Source organism: Papilio xuthus, unplaced genomic scaffold (assembly GCF_000836235.2).
Source record: "Papilio xuthus unplaced genomic scaffold, Pxut_1.1 DF827461.1, whole genome shotgun sequence".
In the NCBI taxonomy this organism is placed as follows: domain Eukaryota; kingdom Metazoa; phylum Arthropoda; class Insecta; order Lepidoptera; family Papilionidae; genus Papilio; species Papilio xuthus.
This window is the reverse complement of record NW_013531188.1, coordinates 854,759-873,826: the sequence shown is the minus strand read 5'-3', so window position 1 is coordinate 873,826 and position 19,068 is coordinate 854,759. Positions and strand designations below refer to the sequence as shown.

The 19,068-nt window shown below is 34.2% G+C and overlaps 3 protein-coding genes across 3 annotated transcripts; 1 reads left to right on the top strand and 2 right to left on the bottom strand.

Moving 5' to 3' along the window:
* The first annotated feature begins 881 nt into the window (after positions 1–881).
* On the top strand, positions 882–6,776 carry LOC106119428 (tryptase beta-2-like). The gene is given in 9 exon segments (NM_001311816.1): positions 882–956; positions 2,668–2,750; positions 3,185–3,332; positions 3,812–3,874; positions 3,961–4,043; positions 4,591–4,764; positions 5,304–5,517; positions 5,599–5,750; positions 6,435–6,776. Coding segments are annotated over 9 exon segments (1,203 nt in total). The 5' UTR covers positions 882–907; the 3' UTR covers positions 6,672–6,776.
* A 580-nt stretch (positions 6,777–7,356) lies between these two features.
* On the bottom strand, positions 7,357–13,314 carry LOC106119430 (trypsin-1-like). The gene is made up of 11 exons (XM_013314403.1): positions 13,232–13,314; positions 12,948–12,976; positions 11,954–12,086; positions 11,713–11,771; positions 10,798–10,918; positions 10,657–10,716; positions 9,954–10,012; positions 9,548–9,715; positions 9,008–9,206; positions 8,451–8,611; positions 7,357–7,705 (listed from the first exon to the last, which is right to left on the bottom strand). The coding sequence occupies exons 1-11, from the start codon at positions 13,266–13,268 to the stop codon at positions 7,538–7,540; spliced, it is 1,194 nt and encodes a 397-aa protein (XP_013169857.1). The 5' UTR covers positions 13,269–13,314; the 3' UTR covers positions 7,357–7,537.
* Positions 13,315–16,039: 2,725 nt separating this feature from the next.
* On the bottom strand, positions 16,040–18,987 carry LOC106119433 (uncharacterized). The gene is made up of 7 exons (XM_013314407.1): positions 18,809–18,987; positions 18,354–18,394; positions 17,414–17,537; positions 17,279–17,335; positions 16,788–16,846; positions 16,415–16,575; positions 16,040–16,129 (listed from the first exon to the last, which is right to left on the bottom strand). The coding sequence occupies exons 1-7, from the start codon at positions 18,930–18,932 to the stop codon at positions 16,102–16,104; spliced, it is 594 nt and encodes a 197-aa protein (XP_013169861.1). The 5' UTR covers positions 18,933–18,987; the 3' UTR covers positions 16,040–16,101.
* Positions 18,988–19,068: the final 81 nt, after the last annotated feature.

Here is a 19,068-nt window from a genome sequence, read left to right as displayed (position 1 = left end):
ACCTACTAAACCACAAAAAAGCCAATACAGCAAGGATTTTGCGACACGTAGTTGACATTAACAGGGAGGAGCTAGTGAGCTGTTATAATTTAGTTTTATGTCCACCGGGTCAGATAAGACTGTCGATCTATACTTCTACTAAATGAAAATATATGAATATACGAGGTGTCGCCTGCGACTCCGTCCGCGCGGAATTAAAAATAAACTTAATTAGTAGTCTATGTGTTCTTAAAGACTATATTCCAAATATATGCCAAATTCCAGCGAGCTGTATACAGCGGTTCTGGAGATACCTTCAAACTATCATCTATCCATCGAAACATTTGCATTTATAATATTAGCAAGATATATACTAAGACGGATGAGCTACTTTAATCAACAAGGCCATGTCAGATAACAGTCAGCTGACCCGTTTGACCTTAAAGGTTATAAAGTCAATAGCCAACAATTGACGTAATAATAAATTTTAGTTACGTTTCATACGTACTTAGTAAAGAAGAAGCAGAATTAATATTTACCTGACAACAGGGTGTGCTTTTCGGTGGTAATAATATTTTTGGGTCGGTCGGTTTGTATGTATCAATTCATTTGTCACATCCTGTACCGATTCGTGAACCGATTATGAGAAGTGATATGTAATTCGATTATGATTTTACTCTAAAATGTCAAGCTTTATTTTTTTTCTTTTCAAGTTGTGTATGTTAAATATTTTTGATACACTTTTTCGTTTGATTTTTTGACTCAGCCACCCGAACGAAGTCGCGGCTACCAGCTAATGTTCGTCTTTATAAAGTCAATTAAATAAAAAACACCTTCAGTACGTCATATCTTATATGTTATTCGTTTTATTCGCATTTGCAATGTAGAGTTATTCTAAGACGGTCGCGTTATTACTTCGAATAATAAAATGAATCATTCAAATACATATCAGTTATTATTAGTAAAGATTTGTTTCGGTACGTATATCTTACTAATATTATAAATGCGAATGTTTAGATGGATGGATGGATGTTTAAACTGATATATAAACACGGCTAAACACTCACGTATATTCGTCCGGTGGCGGCACCGACTAGTTTCGAACCCATCGGGGGCCCTTGTTCAGGATGAGTGGTACTGGTATTATTTCGCGGACGCGGCCCGTCGCTCACTCGAAACGTCGAAACTAGTCGGTGCCGCCACCGGACGAATATACGTAAGTGTTTAGCCGTGTTTATATATCAGTTTAGTATAATGTCTCGCGAAAGTTTGAATAATTTAATGGATGGATGTTTGTTTGAAGAATGTATGAATGAATCTCGATGAAATTTGATCTGAATGTAAAACATAGTCTGGAAGACCATATAGGCTAATAATTAAATCGTTTGTTGTGGGCGACAGCTAGTAATATTATAGATTCGAAAGTTTAGATTGATGAATGTATATTCGTTAAAAAGTATTTCCGGAACTGCTCAACGGATCTCGCTAAAATTAGACATAGACGTAGAAAATAGTCGGGAAGAATATAAAGTTTTTTTTTTAATTTCCCGGGCGAAAGCTAGTTGCTTAATATTTTGTTGTAAAATAAATCCTTTCTTATGAATTAAATAAGGATTTTGTTATTTCTGCATGACATGATAATGTTGGTATTTTGGTAAATTTCGTGTTCGAGAATCTTTATGATATGTAATTCCTGATAATAACCGGGATAGATGAATAAATGTTTTTAATTTTGAACGTAACAGTAATTAAAATGTAATTATAATTATTTCCTTGTAGTGTGTTTATTTTTCCTTAATTAATTAGTTAATATATTGTTTTAGAATTCAATGTATTTTGATGTTTATTTTCCTTCCATTGTTATGTACTTAAAATAGTTACAGCAAATGCTTATTTTGTATATCGTTTGGCATTTGCTACTTATAATAAATTATACCTTAGCTTATAACCGTGTATTTTTGGGACCAAAATACCCGTTTAAAATATATTACCATCTCTATTTTTGTCAAAGATAATGACAGAGATGACGATTTGTCTGTTATACAGAGATTTTGGTCTCGGAAACTCACGGTAATTAACGAAATAGATTACTAAATCAGTATTAACACTAAGATTTTATTGACCAATCATATCTGTACATTCATTTAATATTATTAAATTAACAAGGGCCTAGCATGAAAACTGCGAGAATCTATTCATAACGCCATCGACATTTGTATTAGATTTGTATAGCGTATCGGGCGTAAAGCACAATGACAAATGTCATACAAATTTCGACATTTTTTGTCTGTAATACGAAAACGCATATCGCAAATATTCGTGATAGACTGTCAGTGTATCATTGAGTTTTGATTGCCTTTGTTTTGTTTAATAGAATGTATATAAAAATTTACATAAGTATAAAAAAAAATATTTTTCATATATCTTGTATTAGACGTGATGTATTATAGTCACTATACCATTTCTGACCGGATAGACGACTACCGTCAAAGATTCGACGCTGTGTGTGCAGACGCGATACTCGGACGCAAGGATACAAGTTGCTTTGTATACGAATGACCTTACTGTTAATTTTAAATCTCTTGACACTTGTATACAAAAACGATTCCTATCTCTGTTTTTTCTAAGCGAATGAGAGAGTAGGCGCTATATTCATTTTGGATATTAATACAATGTATGAAATTTCAGCATCAATTATTTTTTCTAACCTATTACAAGTGAAGGCATACAAAAATTTTAGACCGTACAAGAGAAGACATGGTAACGGAACTGTGAGTAACAAAATTATATTTATGTGTACAGCTTATTCCAATAAACACTTAAGCTTTGAAAATAAACGTAGCGAGGTCAGTCTATTTTTTCTTGCGTTTTTTATGACACTAGATGATAAATGAGCGAGCGGTCATCAGAGCCCTATCATGAATATTCGTGGAAACGATGTAACATCATCGAAAAAATTGTGTAGCGTCTTTAGCAGGCGTAAAGTACTCCAACAAATATCACACAAATTCGATGTCGATGATATTACGATGGCGTGTGACGTAAATATTCGTGGTAGGATCCCTCTGATATCGCTAAAGAGCGAAGAACCACTGGCCATAGACATTTGCAGCAAGTAATGTAGATTCATTTACAAGTTTAGATCTTAATTTGCAATTAAGATATTTTATACACTTGAATAATTCTATTATTTCTTTTCTTTAAGTTGACTCCAATCGATATCCGTACAAAAAATTTGTTCAAAATACTAGACGATTTGCCACAAAATGAACTTTTTCATACAACATCATGCGATGTTATGGAACAAGAATTGCCAGATTTCAGAACACCAGATCGACGCGTCAGTGAAGTTAGTAAGTACTTTTAACTTACTAAGCTTTGCTCTTATAATTACTAATAAAATGATGAAATATGAATAATATTTTTCGATGTTACCGATAGAAAAAGTTAAGTTTATGTTTAAGTTGATTATCGATAAAACACGATCAAAATGACATTTTCTAAAAATGATTCCTAGCTAGATCGATTTATCGCCCCCGAAACCCCCATATACTAAATTTTAAAATGCTCACAAGCGCCCCCCTTTGACCAAAAAGTGCAACAAAAACCTTCTCCGACTGTAATTGTCTTGTACTTTGTGGTGACTTTATTTTATTGTTTCTACGTGAGAAGATTCGCACCGCTCTTATCATGCCAGATAAATTAGTTGGACTAAACAAATCAAAGGATCTGACAAATTACCCATCTATTAGCAAAACTACACATTTAAAAACTTATATAAAGTTATAATTTGTGAGTTTTCATTAATGACAATTATTTTCTTGAATTTTAGAATGTCTTGAACATCTATGGAGAATGCGATTTTACGATCAACTGCTATTAAAAAAAATAAGATGTAAGTATTCTGTTCGTAAATATGACAGAATAGTTAATATTTAAAAAAAAAAACTTTTTTACGTTAAATATTTCTTATGATTTAAGGTAAATCTGGAGTGGAAAATGCATACGTCAGTTTCTCGATTTACAGGGGTAAAGACGTGTCAACTGGAAAATTTGCTCATACGGTAAATTAAATTAAATTTAAAAGAAAATAATCAATAATCACCGACAATGTTTTTAATATAATTTTCTCAAACATATTAATGTTACATGGAATGAGAGAAAAATAACAACACAAAATATAGTTGTAAAATTGTATTAAAGTAAAAAGCTCTGCTTGCAGTTTAACATTACGTAGATTGCAAAAACGACATACGTATGACCTTCAAGAAGCGAGCATACCATTTCCTTAAAGGCCGGCAACGCATCTACAGTTCCTCTCGTGTTGCAGATGTCCATGGGTGTCGTTGATCACCTCGGTGTTCCCGCCGCTCCATTGCCCCCTTCTCTTATAAAAAAGGACCATACCAAAATAATCACCAATTCTTAAAATAGCCCTTTTATAAGCATTTCTTTTAATTGTACTCGTATTACAGAAGTGTTGTCAAATCTTTATTTTTAAAATATATCTTGTTTTGAACATCCAAAAAATGGTTATGACCATATACTTAGGATCCTGCAGAATATCTCTGATACCAGCTACCCACAGATGTGATTTCTTATTAATTTCTGGGAGCTATCGGCTGGCAGTCAGTCAGGCAGGCCTGGATATTTTTGTGTGGTGCTGTGATGATAAGCGAGAGGTACTTTTTGACTGCCGCGCACTGCTCGACCTCACATGACACTAGAGTTGCCGACCCCTCGCCAAAAATATTAAGACTCGGAGACAAATATATTTTGGACTCGGTAAGGAATTTTGTACTATCTCATTCCATTTTTATTTCTTTACTAGCTGTCGCCCGCGACTTCATCCACGCGATTTTACAAAAAAACATAATTAGTAGTCTATGTGTTCTTCCAGACTATGTTCTTTATGTATGCCAAATTTCAACTAGATCCGTACAGTCGTTCTGGAGATACCGTCAAACAAACATCCATCCATCTAAACATTCGCAATTATAAAATTAATAAGATATTAGTCATTAAAGCAAAAATTTTGTGAAGACATTTTTAAAAACTAATTAAAAATGACTACTGTCTTAAGTAACACGCACGAAGCGATTCCTTAACGAACTTCAAATATGTATAGAACTGACAATAACTTTCGATAGGTCACGTGATTGTCACGCGTCAGTTCCATACAATTTTGAAGTTCGTTAAATAATCATTCAAAGCGAATGCACTTTGTCTAACCTCGTTATACATGAGGGTGACCACTTTAAAAATTTGGTAATATTTAATTACCATGATGTATGAACTAGTAATATGATTACCATTTGATGCAGAATGTATACGGGAAAAAACCAACAGATGTATATATAAAGAAAATCATTGTACCAGATAATTACCAACCACCATCTAAATATTATGACATAGCATTAATAGAGTTAGAAGACATAATTCCATTCAAAGTATTCACTAATCCGTCTTGTGTTTGGCCGTACGAAGACGAATTATTTGGTAAAGGCTATGAATCTGGATGGGGTATCGTGGAATCAGGTAATTTTTTTTATTTGTCAAGAGTTAAATCATGCCAGTTGCAAATTAACTAACAATTTTTTTTTTAATTCCGTTTCACAGATTCGATTCATCAACCAGAATATGAAATAAACGACGTCGAAGTAATAAATACGAATGGATGCAATGAGAAATTAAACGAAATATTACACGATTCAATACAACTACCTCATCAAATTTGTGCAAATTATTCGAACGCCAATGATACGTGCAAGGTACGTAATTTTAATATAATACTAGGTGTTAGTTAACAGTGGTAGAGCCCGCTTTAACATCTTCGCACGAATTGGCCCGGTTCGCCCGGTAAAATACCACGGCCACACAGAAGACAGGCGTGAAGTGGAAGCAATTCCGCGTTTCGTCTGACGAGTGTGTGTCCCGGAGGCCTAATTTAGTCCTCTTTCCCTTCCCATCTTTTTCTTATATATTGCCACCTTATGATACAAGAGAAAAAAAAAGGTGTGACTTCTTCCGCGTGAAATACAGTTTTTAGGTACTAAGTACTAGGCCATTGCAACATTACTTAATTTTTCTAAAATAAAAGATTTTTTTCTAATATAAACGTAGCCTAGGTTACTCTTTATTACATAAGCTACCTGCCAATAAGAGTCCCATCAAAATCGGTGCAGCCATTTTAGAGATTAGCCGTAACAAACAGATAGACAAAAATTGTAAAAAAATGTTTTTTTGTTATATGTACCGTATATTCATGTAGTAGAAAACAGTTATTTCAATATTACAAACAGACATTCCAATTTTATTTATATGTATAGCTAATATTTCTAACTCATAAAATTAAATCGTTTTAAACGTATTTTTTAAAGCACTTAATGAAATAGTCAAAGTTAAATCGAAAAAAAAATCTTGTTACCTTATAATTTTTTTTTTATTTATTTTAGGGAGACTCGGGAAGTCCTCTAATGATGCCTATAATTAATCCTTATTATTCAGACTATACTATTCACTACATAGTGGGCATACAGTCTACGAGTTGTTACACGCCTGACCACCCCAATATCTATACAAAAGTGTCGAGCTTTGTCAGTTGGATAGAAGATATTGTGTGGCCCGAAGACAATTATGTAAAGGAAATTTTATCTGAAAAAAATTTCGCAAAAATATACGAAGGATTATAGATTATAACACTTATCAGTTACATTGTTCTTCACTTGATTGTTTTGCAAATTTTTTTTTCTATATTTTTTTTTGTGATATTCATTTTCCTATTGCTCTCTTATGATACAATTTCATTTATAACAATATCGAAACAAATAGAGTATGAGAAGAATATCAGGATTTTTTATTAAATAAGAGAAAAATAAAATTGTTTAGTTTGATAATAATTTACTAAATTTTTACAAATAGTACATACAAAGTAAACATACAACTTTTAATTTAAATCCCACAAAAAAACATTCTCAAACAAAAAAGTTCTTAAACAAAATGCACTAAAAAGTAACCTATTTTGGTTGGTCATGAATACCCTCGGAAGTAAGAAAATTATCTTCTTTCTTGTACTGTGTCTATATTTTACAAATATTGTTAGTCGGAGTCGATGTCGGCCAAAATTTTTCACTAGGCACTATACCTAGGTAGATACCGTTTTATATCTATGTCTTAAACCAAGTTACGTTTAAGTTCCTGTCAAGGCCGAAACCGACAAAATAACTATAATTATAAAATATAGACATAGTACAAGAAAGAGGAGAATTTTCTTACTTTCGACGGTATATATGCATTTTTTTTTTACTTTTTGAAGCCTTTTGTTTGAGAATCATTTTTTCCTAAGTCACTTTTTTTTTCTTAAAATTTTGTTTAATTCCCTATTTATGGTGAATTTTGGTGAAACTTCGATAACTAATTTTCTTTATACTACGCGGTTTTTACGCGGTAACACACATAAAAACAGTCGAATTGATAACCTCCTTCCTCTTGAAACGGCTAGAAAGAAGTGAGTATTTTGTTTGATTACTATTTTCATTGGATTAAGTGTGCATTTTGACTATTCATATTTCTTCCATACATTATTTTCAATCCAGGAAACGAAACTAGAAACTCTAACATAAATAGCTGGAACATTACTTTGAGCACATCCTTTTCCTTGTGACACAATACCAACTATGTAATTAGTGCGTTTTTTAATTCCGGCCAAAGGTCCGCCGGAATCGCCCTAAAAAAGAAAAAGTTTTATTTCTCTCATTCACTCTAAATGAGATATCAAAATGTTTTCGGATGGGTGTTATGGTTTGGCAAACCCATAGAGATATCTAGACGTTGTTTGCGTCGCTGGCGGAGTTGTTAACCGCTTGACCGGACCAGAATCGAAAAACCAAAATCTACATGTCCTAATTCCAACCCCACAAATGTGTTTTTAGATTTATCAACCTGCATATGTCGCCTAAGAAATTCGAAAATATTATATGTGTAAAATCACGTGGGGTCAAGCACTTGACTTGCAATCTGCAGGTCCTGGGTTCGAATCCCGCCATGTACCAATGTGTTTTTTCGATTTACATAAGTACATTTATCCGACGTTCTTACGGTGAAGGAAAAAATCGTGTTGCAACCTGTACTTATGTGTACATATGTGTGAAGACAACCAACCCGCACTTGGCAAGCGTGGTTGACTATGGCCTAGTCACCCCTAACTTAGGGTAGGCTCCGAGCCCCTTGGTTTGGACATTATGATGAGATTAGTAATGTATATGGCTACAAAGGTAGCAGAAGAAATTATTAATGAATTGTGTACAAGAGAATGTGTGACAGGAGGAAGTACATTCAGATCAGCGTCTAATTGTAATTTAGAATGAGTAGCTGAGCCGGACATCTGTAGGGACCAAGACCGTTGGACATTTTGTGTAAGATAAATTTATCGTACTAAGCCTATATGAGAAATGATCAAAGCACTCTCTTACCTGGCAAGTATCAACACCTCCTGATAATTTTCCGGCACATATTTGTTGTTTTATAGGTTTGAAGTCAATTTGACCATTATCTTTGTATATCTCCGCACACTTTTCTGTATCGATAATTTCCAAATCAGCGGTTTGCAGTATATCAGTCATTTCATTAATGGCTGTAAGAAACAACAAAAGAACAGGTATCATTATTGATATTATAATTCAACAGAAAAGGAACGGATTTTTACGAAAGGTACATAAATTCCCTTGAATATTATTTTTCGTAATAATGCTTAACCATAGATGTTAAGTAAAGAGAATCAATACTATCTCAACCGGCACTATGGAAGTCTGCGGTTTCTATGACCGCTCAGATACAAAGAATAATTTCACTTAATTTACCGACTTTTTTCGTCCGTCTTTTCACCTCTTTGTTCTTAATAAAAGTTGACCAAGTTTGCAACACTATTTTCAAATTATTGCATATATATGAATTTAGGTGTAATATAATACAACAATATATAAATAAGCTAATTATTTCCTTAATTATCTCGCTTATATAATCATGTTACCCGGGTCTGTAGTCCCCCATCCCGAAACCGAAACTTTCTTCAAACTGCCAGTATGCTCGCTGCGCCAGAGACATGCAGGCTGCACGGATTTAGTAAACTTTATTTTCTTTTTTAATTTAACCAGTGCGATATCCAATTTATTATCATAATGATAATCCTCGTATTGTTTAAGAGCTATTTTAAAGTCGTCGGCAGGTTCCTGCAGAATAACATAAGCTTTATAATGTTGCAGCAAATCTTACTTCTTACTATTATTATAAAAGCGAATGTTTGGATGAATTGATGGATTATAAGATTTCCAGAAGGGCTTAATGGATCTAGACGTAATTTTGTAAAAAAAAGGAACATAGGCTATAAATTAAGTTGTTCTATTTAATGCCTAACAGACAGAGATGTGACCAAGAGCTAGCTCATTATAATATAAGATTCGAGGTTCAAAAACATAAATATTTCTCATATCCGATTGTTTAAATGCAAGTACTAAATCTGAGATGGATTAATTGGCTCAAAATTCTATTGTATTTTTTACAGAAAACTTACTTCGATGTTGGTTGTTCCGAATCGAGCAATTGATGGCTTTATAAATCCATTAGGATTATCTTCTTTCAACGCACAATGTGCTGCTGTCAGGGCGAACCAATAACTTATCAGTGTACATCCACAGAGAAATTCCAATTTTCCCGATTTCATTTTATATCCCAGGCCACCCTTAAATTTTAAAATATATTTAACTGCAGTCTCAATAAGTATCGGTAATCGAGCGCTAATGTAGTCCAGCTTTATTACACAATCTACACTAAAAAAGGCAGTAAACGATGTATTCTTTAAAAGGCAAGTCTGATATTTTTTAAACTTTCTACATATGTCTTACTTTATTACCAAACATTGGTTACCGTCACACTTGTCTTTAACTACGTAGTTTGTAAATTGATAAAATGATATTTACCACATAAGGAACATATTCAATTGATGTGCTGTTACCTCCTATCACTCCATACCCATTATCTGCGAATTCATCAAATTTACCCTTTTGTTATAAGAAAAAGATAAAAAGGAGTGCGTGCGTCACCACCTTCGTCTATTGAATGTAGTCAACGCATATGCTATTCGCTATTCGTATTGATAGAAATATTTTTGAGATTATTGACCTTGAAGTTTTTTTTTCTTAACGCGAGATCGATGACTTTCAGGTTTCAGATATAATATTATTTCAAAATTCCTATCCATTATCAGGTCTATGAGAATTATTACACTGTTTTGTTATCCAAACGGAGTTTACTTTATTTATATATTAATGTGGCAAACACAAATCACTGAAATAGCGAACCATTGCCCATAGACATCCGCAATTGCATATGCGTTGCCCAAACTTAATCGACGGAGGAGGAGATGCACATAAAATATTATTTTCCCTTTCCATGCATTCCTTCAACCGGAAAAACCGCTTCCACTTCCCATCTAGTCCAGCGGGAATTTTTTCAGTTTTTCTTGCATTTATGACGCGTTTTAAATTATCTGATATGTTTTGCTTACCGTGGATTCTACAACTATCTGTATGAAACATATCGTCATCCCTGTCATTATCTTTGACAAAACAGAGATAACAATATGTTATAAACGGGGATTTTAGTCTCAGAAAATAAGGTTACCTGTCTCTTCATTTCTATTCTGTTTTTGTCTAATTATCTCATTGTTGTATTGTCTACATTCTGTAAAGTAATAAATATTGTTTAGGACAGTAACAACTAGATAATTGTTTGGTAGGTAATGGTATATAGCCTTAAACCTACTTCTTTCAGATATACTTGAAAATCTTTTATAGTAATAAATTTTTTCATCTAGGGGAGAGTCAAATCTAATTGCCGTTTCTGGATATCCCCTCTTATATAATTCTTCATCAGTCATGTTTCTCTGAAAGGAAATATCAATGATAAGATATAATTATAGATAAAATACATTGTAAGGTAATTTTAATATTAGGGAGTGGACGGGGATTAGGTCAGCGGAGGAACTGTTTCGCCTTGAAATTGACAGAACCAAATATTCCAAGTTAGCGGCCAACCTTCAAGACTGAAGAAGCTCTAGAAGAAGAAGGTAATTTTCAAAGTATTTAATAGACAATCAATTTTCATTTGCACTGAGAAATGGTATTTTAAATACATCCTATTGATTTGGTGACCTATGCTAGTAAACTATTTCCTTGTCGAAACATAAGTCTCGGTTAATTCCTTAATTGTAATGTGTATTCGAGACTACAATAAACATGATACTAGTCCAAAGGCGTAACAGCGTTTACAAAATATAACACCGTTAGCGTGACAACCCATCCAACCAATTTAGTAAAACAAGCACGACAACACGTTATTGTACTTATTGTTGGAAACTCTCTTAAATAAATAGTATAGTCTTCTACTTTTTTATAATAGGGAAACGAGTGGCTGGATAAACACAACGCTCATGCTTATCCGCAACTCTGCTGAGGCTTTGCAGCTTTGAAGAGGAGGTACTCGCTTCTAGATAGACCCTGAGTCGTGGTGTACAGACTGACGAGTGGGATACGGGGCGGGGAGGGGCGGGATAGGAAATATTTCCCTCTGTGCGTCTTTACTCATTTCTGAGGGACGCGTCTTCTCTCCTTGTTCTCATGTTATATTATTAAATAATTTTCATTAGGAAATTTGTAAAAATTACGAAAATAAATTTACCGCTTTACTCTGTTTTCTGTTTAAACGTGCTAGAACACTTGGGTCTGGAGTCACGCGCCCTAAAAATAAATATTATTATTTAACTAAACCTATTGCTTATACTTTGAAAATAAAAATTTCAAGCTGCATTTCAATGTTAAAGTCTAAATAAATTTAAATCATTTTAACATGCAAATAAAACTTTTCGTTTAAAATGAGAAAGGTTGTAACTCTAATTTATAAGATTGGTTAGTTCACGAACAGTCTGTGTCGTCTTCAAAACCATCTATCGCATTTTTATCACAACTATCTTCATGAGTATTGTCAGTTGTGTCATATTCTTTCTTCAATGACTCCATTGAGAAAAGGTGATTGTGAATTGTAGCAGGTGTAAACTAAAAATGAAAATATAACAACATCAAAATTACTGTAGAGCAAAACTAATATACTAAAGACTATACATATGACGGAGATCAATTTTAATATATACTAATCTTTAAGTTCAAATTTTATGTATTAAATATAATTACCTACATATTGTCACTTTGTTAAAAATCTTTGGAAATTTTCCAATAAAGGAACAGTAAAAGCGTCGGTGGCTCATGGGCACTTGACTTGTAATCTACTGGTCCTGGGTTCGAATGCCGCCATGTTTTCCGATTTTCGATTTACATATGTACATTTATCCGTCGTGCTTACGGTGAAGGGAAACATCGAGAAACTCAAAGATATGTCTGAAGGTCACCAAACCGCACTGAGCCGGCGTGGTTGACTATGGCCTCGTCACCTCTTATAATACTTAGGGGAGGCTCCGAGCCTTTGGGTAGGTACGTATATTGAGCTAATGATGATAATGATGAACAATAAAAGAAATTACTACATATTGTCGTCCCCATTACCAGGGAAAGTGTATGTGCAGTGCAAAATATGGATACAGTTGCTATATTGACTTAATTAACATAGACAGATGTTCTTAGTGATGAGACACGCTTGGATTCCTGACAAGTAAAGTGACAACAGCTCTCTTGCTTGTCAGTGCGACACCGGATAAATTACGTGAGCGTTAGCCATTTCATATCTTACTAATATTACGAATGTTTGGATGGATGTTTGTTTGAAGGTATCTCCAGAACGGATAAATTCGTACTGAAATTTGGCATAGATGTAAAACTGAAGTTAGAAGAACGCATAGGCTAATCATTAAGTTTTTTTATTGTATTTTCATATACTAAAAAATATTTCAATGTTTTACTTACTTTTACAATGCTTGATTTTATTGATGTAACTGAAAAAGCAGTAAATAATATAAAATTATAAAATAAAAGGTAAGTAATCTTTCTTCTTATTAATATTATAAATGCGAATGTTTAGATAAATGGATATTGGTACGAAGGTATCTTTACAACGGCTGTATGGATCACAATGAAACTTGGTATAGCTGTAGAGCAGCCTGGAAGAACACTAATTATATATATTTTTAATATCGGGCAGACGGAGTCGCGGGTGAAGTTAGTTTTAAATATAAATTAAAAAATCGTACCAAAAGCACATAACGTTATTAAGGATAAGAGCTCCATTTTTAATTATTTAAAACAACAGAATGTGTCTGATATTGCGCCAAAAATATAACTGACTGGACATCAAAAGGACAAAAATTTATTTATATTACTAAAATATCACACCTGCCACTAACCACAACCGTGACTTTCGCATATGTTACTGTCAAAGCTCGAACTACGGTCAATTCAAATATTTACCAACTAGTCATGAAAACAGTCGGAAATGTTAACTATTTCAAGCGTTTACATTCTCTTGGGACATCTCAATAATTAGGTACTTTAAATCTTACTAATAACATACATTTATATGTTAACATGGATTATTTGTTTGAAGATATCTCCGGAAGGGCTCGTCGGAAATCGAAAAACACATTGGTACATGGCGGGATTCGAACCCAGGATCTGCAGATTTCAAGTCAAGTGCTTGACCACCGAGCCACTGACGCTCGCTACTATGCTGTAGTCTTCTTTAAATAAATAATAATACTATGACGTATTACATATGTGTCACATGTATTAGTAATTATAAAATACACAATTATAAGGTAGAATATTTTATTTATAAATGAATAAGTTATTGCGTTATATTAACGGCAGGAAACATCATATTATAGTTATAATACTTGTTGGCGCTTAACGTCGCGCGAGTCGCTGCGCACAACACAATTTTAGGTGTAACAGGGCGTTGCGGGATGCGGGGGGGGGAGTTACTGCGCAGCGCGCAGCTCAAGGTCAGCCGTCAAAGGTTGTAACTATCCATTACAATTAATTTTTTGCATGTATTGATAACGTGATCATTTAATTTTTGACTAAAATGGGACAATGTTTTTTTTCAGGTAATTAACGTGTAGTCATTGAATTTGCTTAAAGCTGAGTACTTATCAATAATAGCTGGTGATTTTATTTAATTTGAAACTCTTGGTACTTCTTATATTTGCCTTAAGAACCAAAATTTGAACCTTTTTCTCAGATGGATTGACTGACGATGTGATCTCGCCCTCGCACACCGCTCGCATCGACCTGCTTAAATTGTCGCGCTGTAAACAACGGGACAATTTGGCGTCCCAGCATTCATATTGAAGACCCCGGGACGTGTAACTATAAAACGGGTCAGTCCCGTTCAAAACGAGACGGCTGGTCACGTTATTATTGATAACGGTAATCGTTATAATTTTTTACAATTTTGTATTTTGCACACGGCAATGATTACGAATTTAGTAGTTAATAGAGATTATATGGTGGAAATCGAATATCGATTTTATCTCGAAAACAATGACAATGCTTCAACATTTTCGTTGTACACCCGTTTAGTAGTTGCTCGAGGAATGAAAATAAAACAAGTATTTAGCTCAATAAGACTTTTTATTTAATATGTATTAAAATTATGTTTCTAATTTTATTTAATTTTATCTTATTTACAGAACGTACAATCCATTAAAATGTCTTATGATAATTAATGGTAATTACACTATTCTGTATTACGCCATACAATATTTTCAATCCAAGGTACGAAACTAGAGACTCTCGTGTAAACAGAAGGTGTATTTTGTCTCGCACAATATACCCCAAAAGATGTGATTCCAACGACGAAATCGGTATAATTGTAATATCCCTCTAAAGGTCCACCGGAATCCCCCTAAAAAAAGTGGCAATATTATACAAAAAGGCCTAATTTAGTCCTCTTTACCTTCTCACCCTTTTTCTTATAAAGAAAGGATAGTTTGATAGTTTTGGAGATTAATTTTAAGTATCGTATCATTAAAATATTTTTGTTAACCTCTTACCTGGCAACTGTCAACACCTCCCTTTAATTTACCAGCACATATCTGATGATCTTCTATAGTATTGAATGATCGTAATTTTTTAGCTAATAGCTTTATACATCTTCCTTTTTCTATTAAATCGACTTCAGCTGTTTGTAAAATATCACTTGTTTTTTGTTTTACTATAATAAATGTTTAAGAAAAAAGTTTAAATTAATAAGTATTCAGTAGATTATTAAATACACAGGTCGACGCAGCGTGGACAGGCCTCCCGTAAGATGGACCGATGACCTGGTCAAGGTTGCGGGAGCGTCCTGGATGCAGGTAGCACAGGACCGGTCATCGTGGCGATCTTTGGGGGAGGCCTATGCCCAGCAGTGGGCGACTTACGGCTGAGAAAGAAAGAAGAAGACTATTGGTAACATCCATATAATTCTAGGCAGATGAATTAAACAGGATCATATTTTAAGATACATAGAACCCGGTGTCATTTTAGAAGCATTTACATTTTACATTAAAAACTGAACGAAGTTTTATCTATTTCACGAATCCCGAATCTATGCTGGTTTTATAAAGCGGAAGAGTTTGTTTAAACGCGCTAGTCTTAGGAACTACTGGTCCGATTTGAAAAACTATTTTTTTGTTGGATAGTCCATTTGTAGAGGAAAGCTTTTTAGGCTATATATATATAATTACAGCGACAGCTAGTCTAAGATAACAAAAAACCTGATTTTTGGTTCAAAAGACAAACGATTTATTTTTGGATCGATTATTGGCTTCACACTGGGCCAGCGTGGTTGACTATGGCCCAGTCACCCTAATCTTAGGGTAAGTTCCTAGCCTGTCAGTCTCGATGTATGGCTGATGATGAATTGGGTTCAGCCGTAACAAGCCCTGAAAAAACTCCTTACCGGTATCTATGGTGCCCCATCCCGACACAGATACGTGCGTCAAACTGCTTGTGTCCTCGCTGCGCCACAGACATGCAGGCTGTACAACCTCATTAAACATTATTCTACCTTTTACTTTAACGAGTGCGATGTCATAATGTTTGCTTGGTGATTTATATTTCGGATATTTAATTATTCCTAATATTTTGTAGTCTTGACCAAGATGCTGTGAAACAAAAATGTAATATTTAATAACCAAATAAATCTGGCTGAATGTAAGAAACTGTAAGAAAACAAATCAATCACCTCAAAATCGATCTAGCTCTGAGAACTCAAGGTCATAGAAGATCTAAATTAAAGCCTAATGGTTAAGGGGGTTCGAAAAAATTCAATGATATGCGTGAAGTCACTTGGCCAGCGTGGTTGACTATGGCCTAGTCACCCCTAACTTAGTGTAGGCTCCAAGCCCCTTGGTGGGGACGTCTAGTGAGCTGATGATGAAAAAACTTACTTGAATGTTAGTGCTTCCGAATCTAACAATACTTGGTGGTATAAAACTGTGAATACTTTAGAGCTACAATGCGCAGCTGTCAGAGCGAAGTAGTGACTTATCAGTGTACACGCACAAAGAAATTCCGGTTTGCCAGCTGTCAATTCAAATCCGAGTGCGCCCTGGAATTCAATTAATTAATTACGGCCATTGACCCCTTCTCTTATAAAAAACATGGTAAAACTTCATTCACTTTCCTCACAACTTTTGTCTTCCAAAGTAATTTAATTTTTTAAATAATTGTGGCATACATATAGAACATAGTCTGGAAGAACACGGACTCAGGCGACAGCTAGTTTTAGATATAAAAAAGGATAGAAATAAATATATTTACCATGTATGGATGTTGTTCAGCAGTTGTATCTTTACCGCCTACGACTCCATGACCAACACCTGCTACATTCATCAAATTCATATTCAGTGCTTTACAAAACTATTGACGCAAATATAAAATTTATATTACAAGGTAGCAAACAACCAAACGGACACATAATTTCGCTAGAATAGCAAAGTTAAGCCAACCCATAGGCATCCACAATTTAGAAGCTAAAGATACAAAAGGACAGGGAAAGGGATGTATAGAAAGGCGTTTCTCCTTTACGTTTCCTTATCTGCTAAAAGTCACTTCCCCTTTCTATTCTTTTCTTATAAAAAACGGTGCGAAGCGGAAAAGAACTAAAATTTGGCCTCCGGCAAATGAGACGCGGAGTTGCTTCCACTTCACGCTTGTCTTTTGTGTGGTCGTGGTATTGCACCGAGCGATCTATTCATGTAGCAGTTGATGCTGTTTCTACATGCAACATGCGTTAACTTCTGCATACCAACCTTCCTCTTCTTTTAAGAACCGTTGTCTCAGTAGCTCGTTCTTGTATTGAAAACATTCTGAAATAAAAACATAACGAATGTAGTTGGTAAATAATCTATCAATTGTTTAAAATATGAATAATAATTTTAACTTACTTGCTTGAGAAAGATTTTTATAGATTTTAAGGAAATAATTGTGTTCTTCTGACGGAGAAGAAAACGTCAGCCCCGATTGCTTATATCCACGCTTTATTAAATCATTGTTAGATCTCGATCTTTTCTGGAAATAAAAAGGATTGGAATATTCATATCATAATAATTAAGCTATAAATGCCTTACTTAAAATATTGACTACTTCATCATAATAACCGTAACGTAGGTTTATTACATTTTGTTTAGTTTTATTAAATACTCGAGAAAGGCGATATTAAGAGTACCCGAAGCAAGAGAACTGTCTCACCATGGCAATTAATAAGCGTGGTCTCTGCCTACGTCTCTGAGTAACGGGCTATGTTGTTGGTTATTTGAATTTTGGAACAGAGTAACTAAGTAAAACCATTTTTAAATTATAAGTACTAAAAGTCCGAATAATTATGTGTATTTATTAAAATAAAAGTGGTAAATGCTTACTAAGAATTTCTGGACATTTTTTTTCTCTTTTAGCTTTCACACGAAATGTATTTAGCCAATTTTCGTACGTTTACCACATCTAGTTGGGAATCTCTTTTCAGTTGAAAATTGACCGGAGTACATGCTTTTACAATAACAGTACCTACATCTATTAAATTATTCAAACTTTCGTGAGACATTATAATAAACTTATATAAAAACAACATCAAAATAAACGTCAACGACGCCGTCGCACCCCGCGACCTCCGCCCCCTTAAGACGCGCCCTCAGAGCGCAGGCGCGCGTGAGCGACGGACGTCCGCGGAATAATATCAGTCCAACTAACCCTGATGAAGAGCCCCCAATGGGCTCGAAACTAGTCGGTGCCGCCACCGGACGAATATACGTGAGTGTTTAGCCGTTTTTATATAAGTTTAAAAGTACATCTGTTCAATTCAATTTCGAATTTATTAATAGTTATTATTACCATTACTGTTTTCCAATAGCGATCTTTCATTGTTTGCGATTCTGAAAAAAATATTAAAATATGATTAAAATTAACAATTTTGTTTTATCAATAAAGTTTAATTTTGAAGCTTAAGTTGCTCATTATAGGCGTACGTTTTTAGAAATCTTGTTTTTAAAAAATGATATGATTAAAAAAAGATCGATAAATAAGAAATTTATACAAAAAACAGAGGACCGGATATTTCAATACTTGTAAAATCTTACTAATATTATAAATGTAAATGTTTAGATGGATGAATAGGATAGATGTTTTTTGAAGGTATCTCCAAAACGGCTTAATGGATCTCGATTAAATTTGGCATATGTAAATAACATTGTCTCGAAGAACACAATCGCTACTAATTATGTTTTTTTAATGCCACACGGACCGGGTCGCGGGACACAGCTATCAATATAATATGAGTGAAAACTTACCGTCTTCCACCTCATTAGGAAATACAATTAGATCTTCATAAGATGATTCCTCCTCAGACCAATTACTTGCTGATTTCTGATGATCAAAAATATTATCACATTTATTGCTCATCAGCACCATCATCGGCTCACTATACGTCCCCACTTAGGGGCTCGGTGCCTACCCTAAACCAAGAATGATTAGGCCTTAGTCAACCATGGGTGCGTGTACGGGTTGGTTGACTTCACACACATCTTTGAATTTCTTCTCAGATATGTAC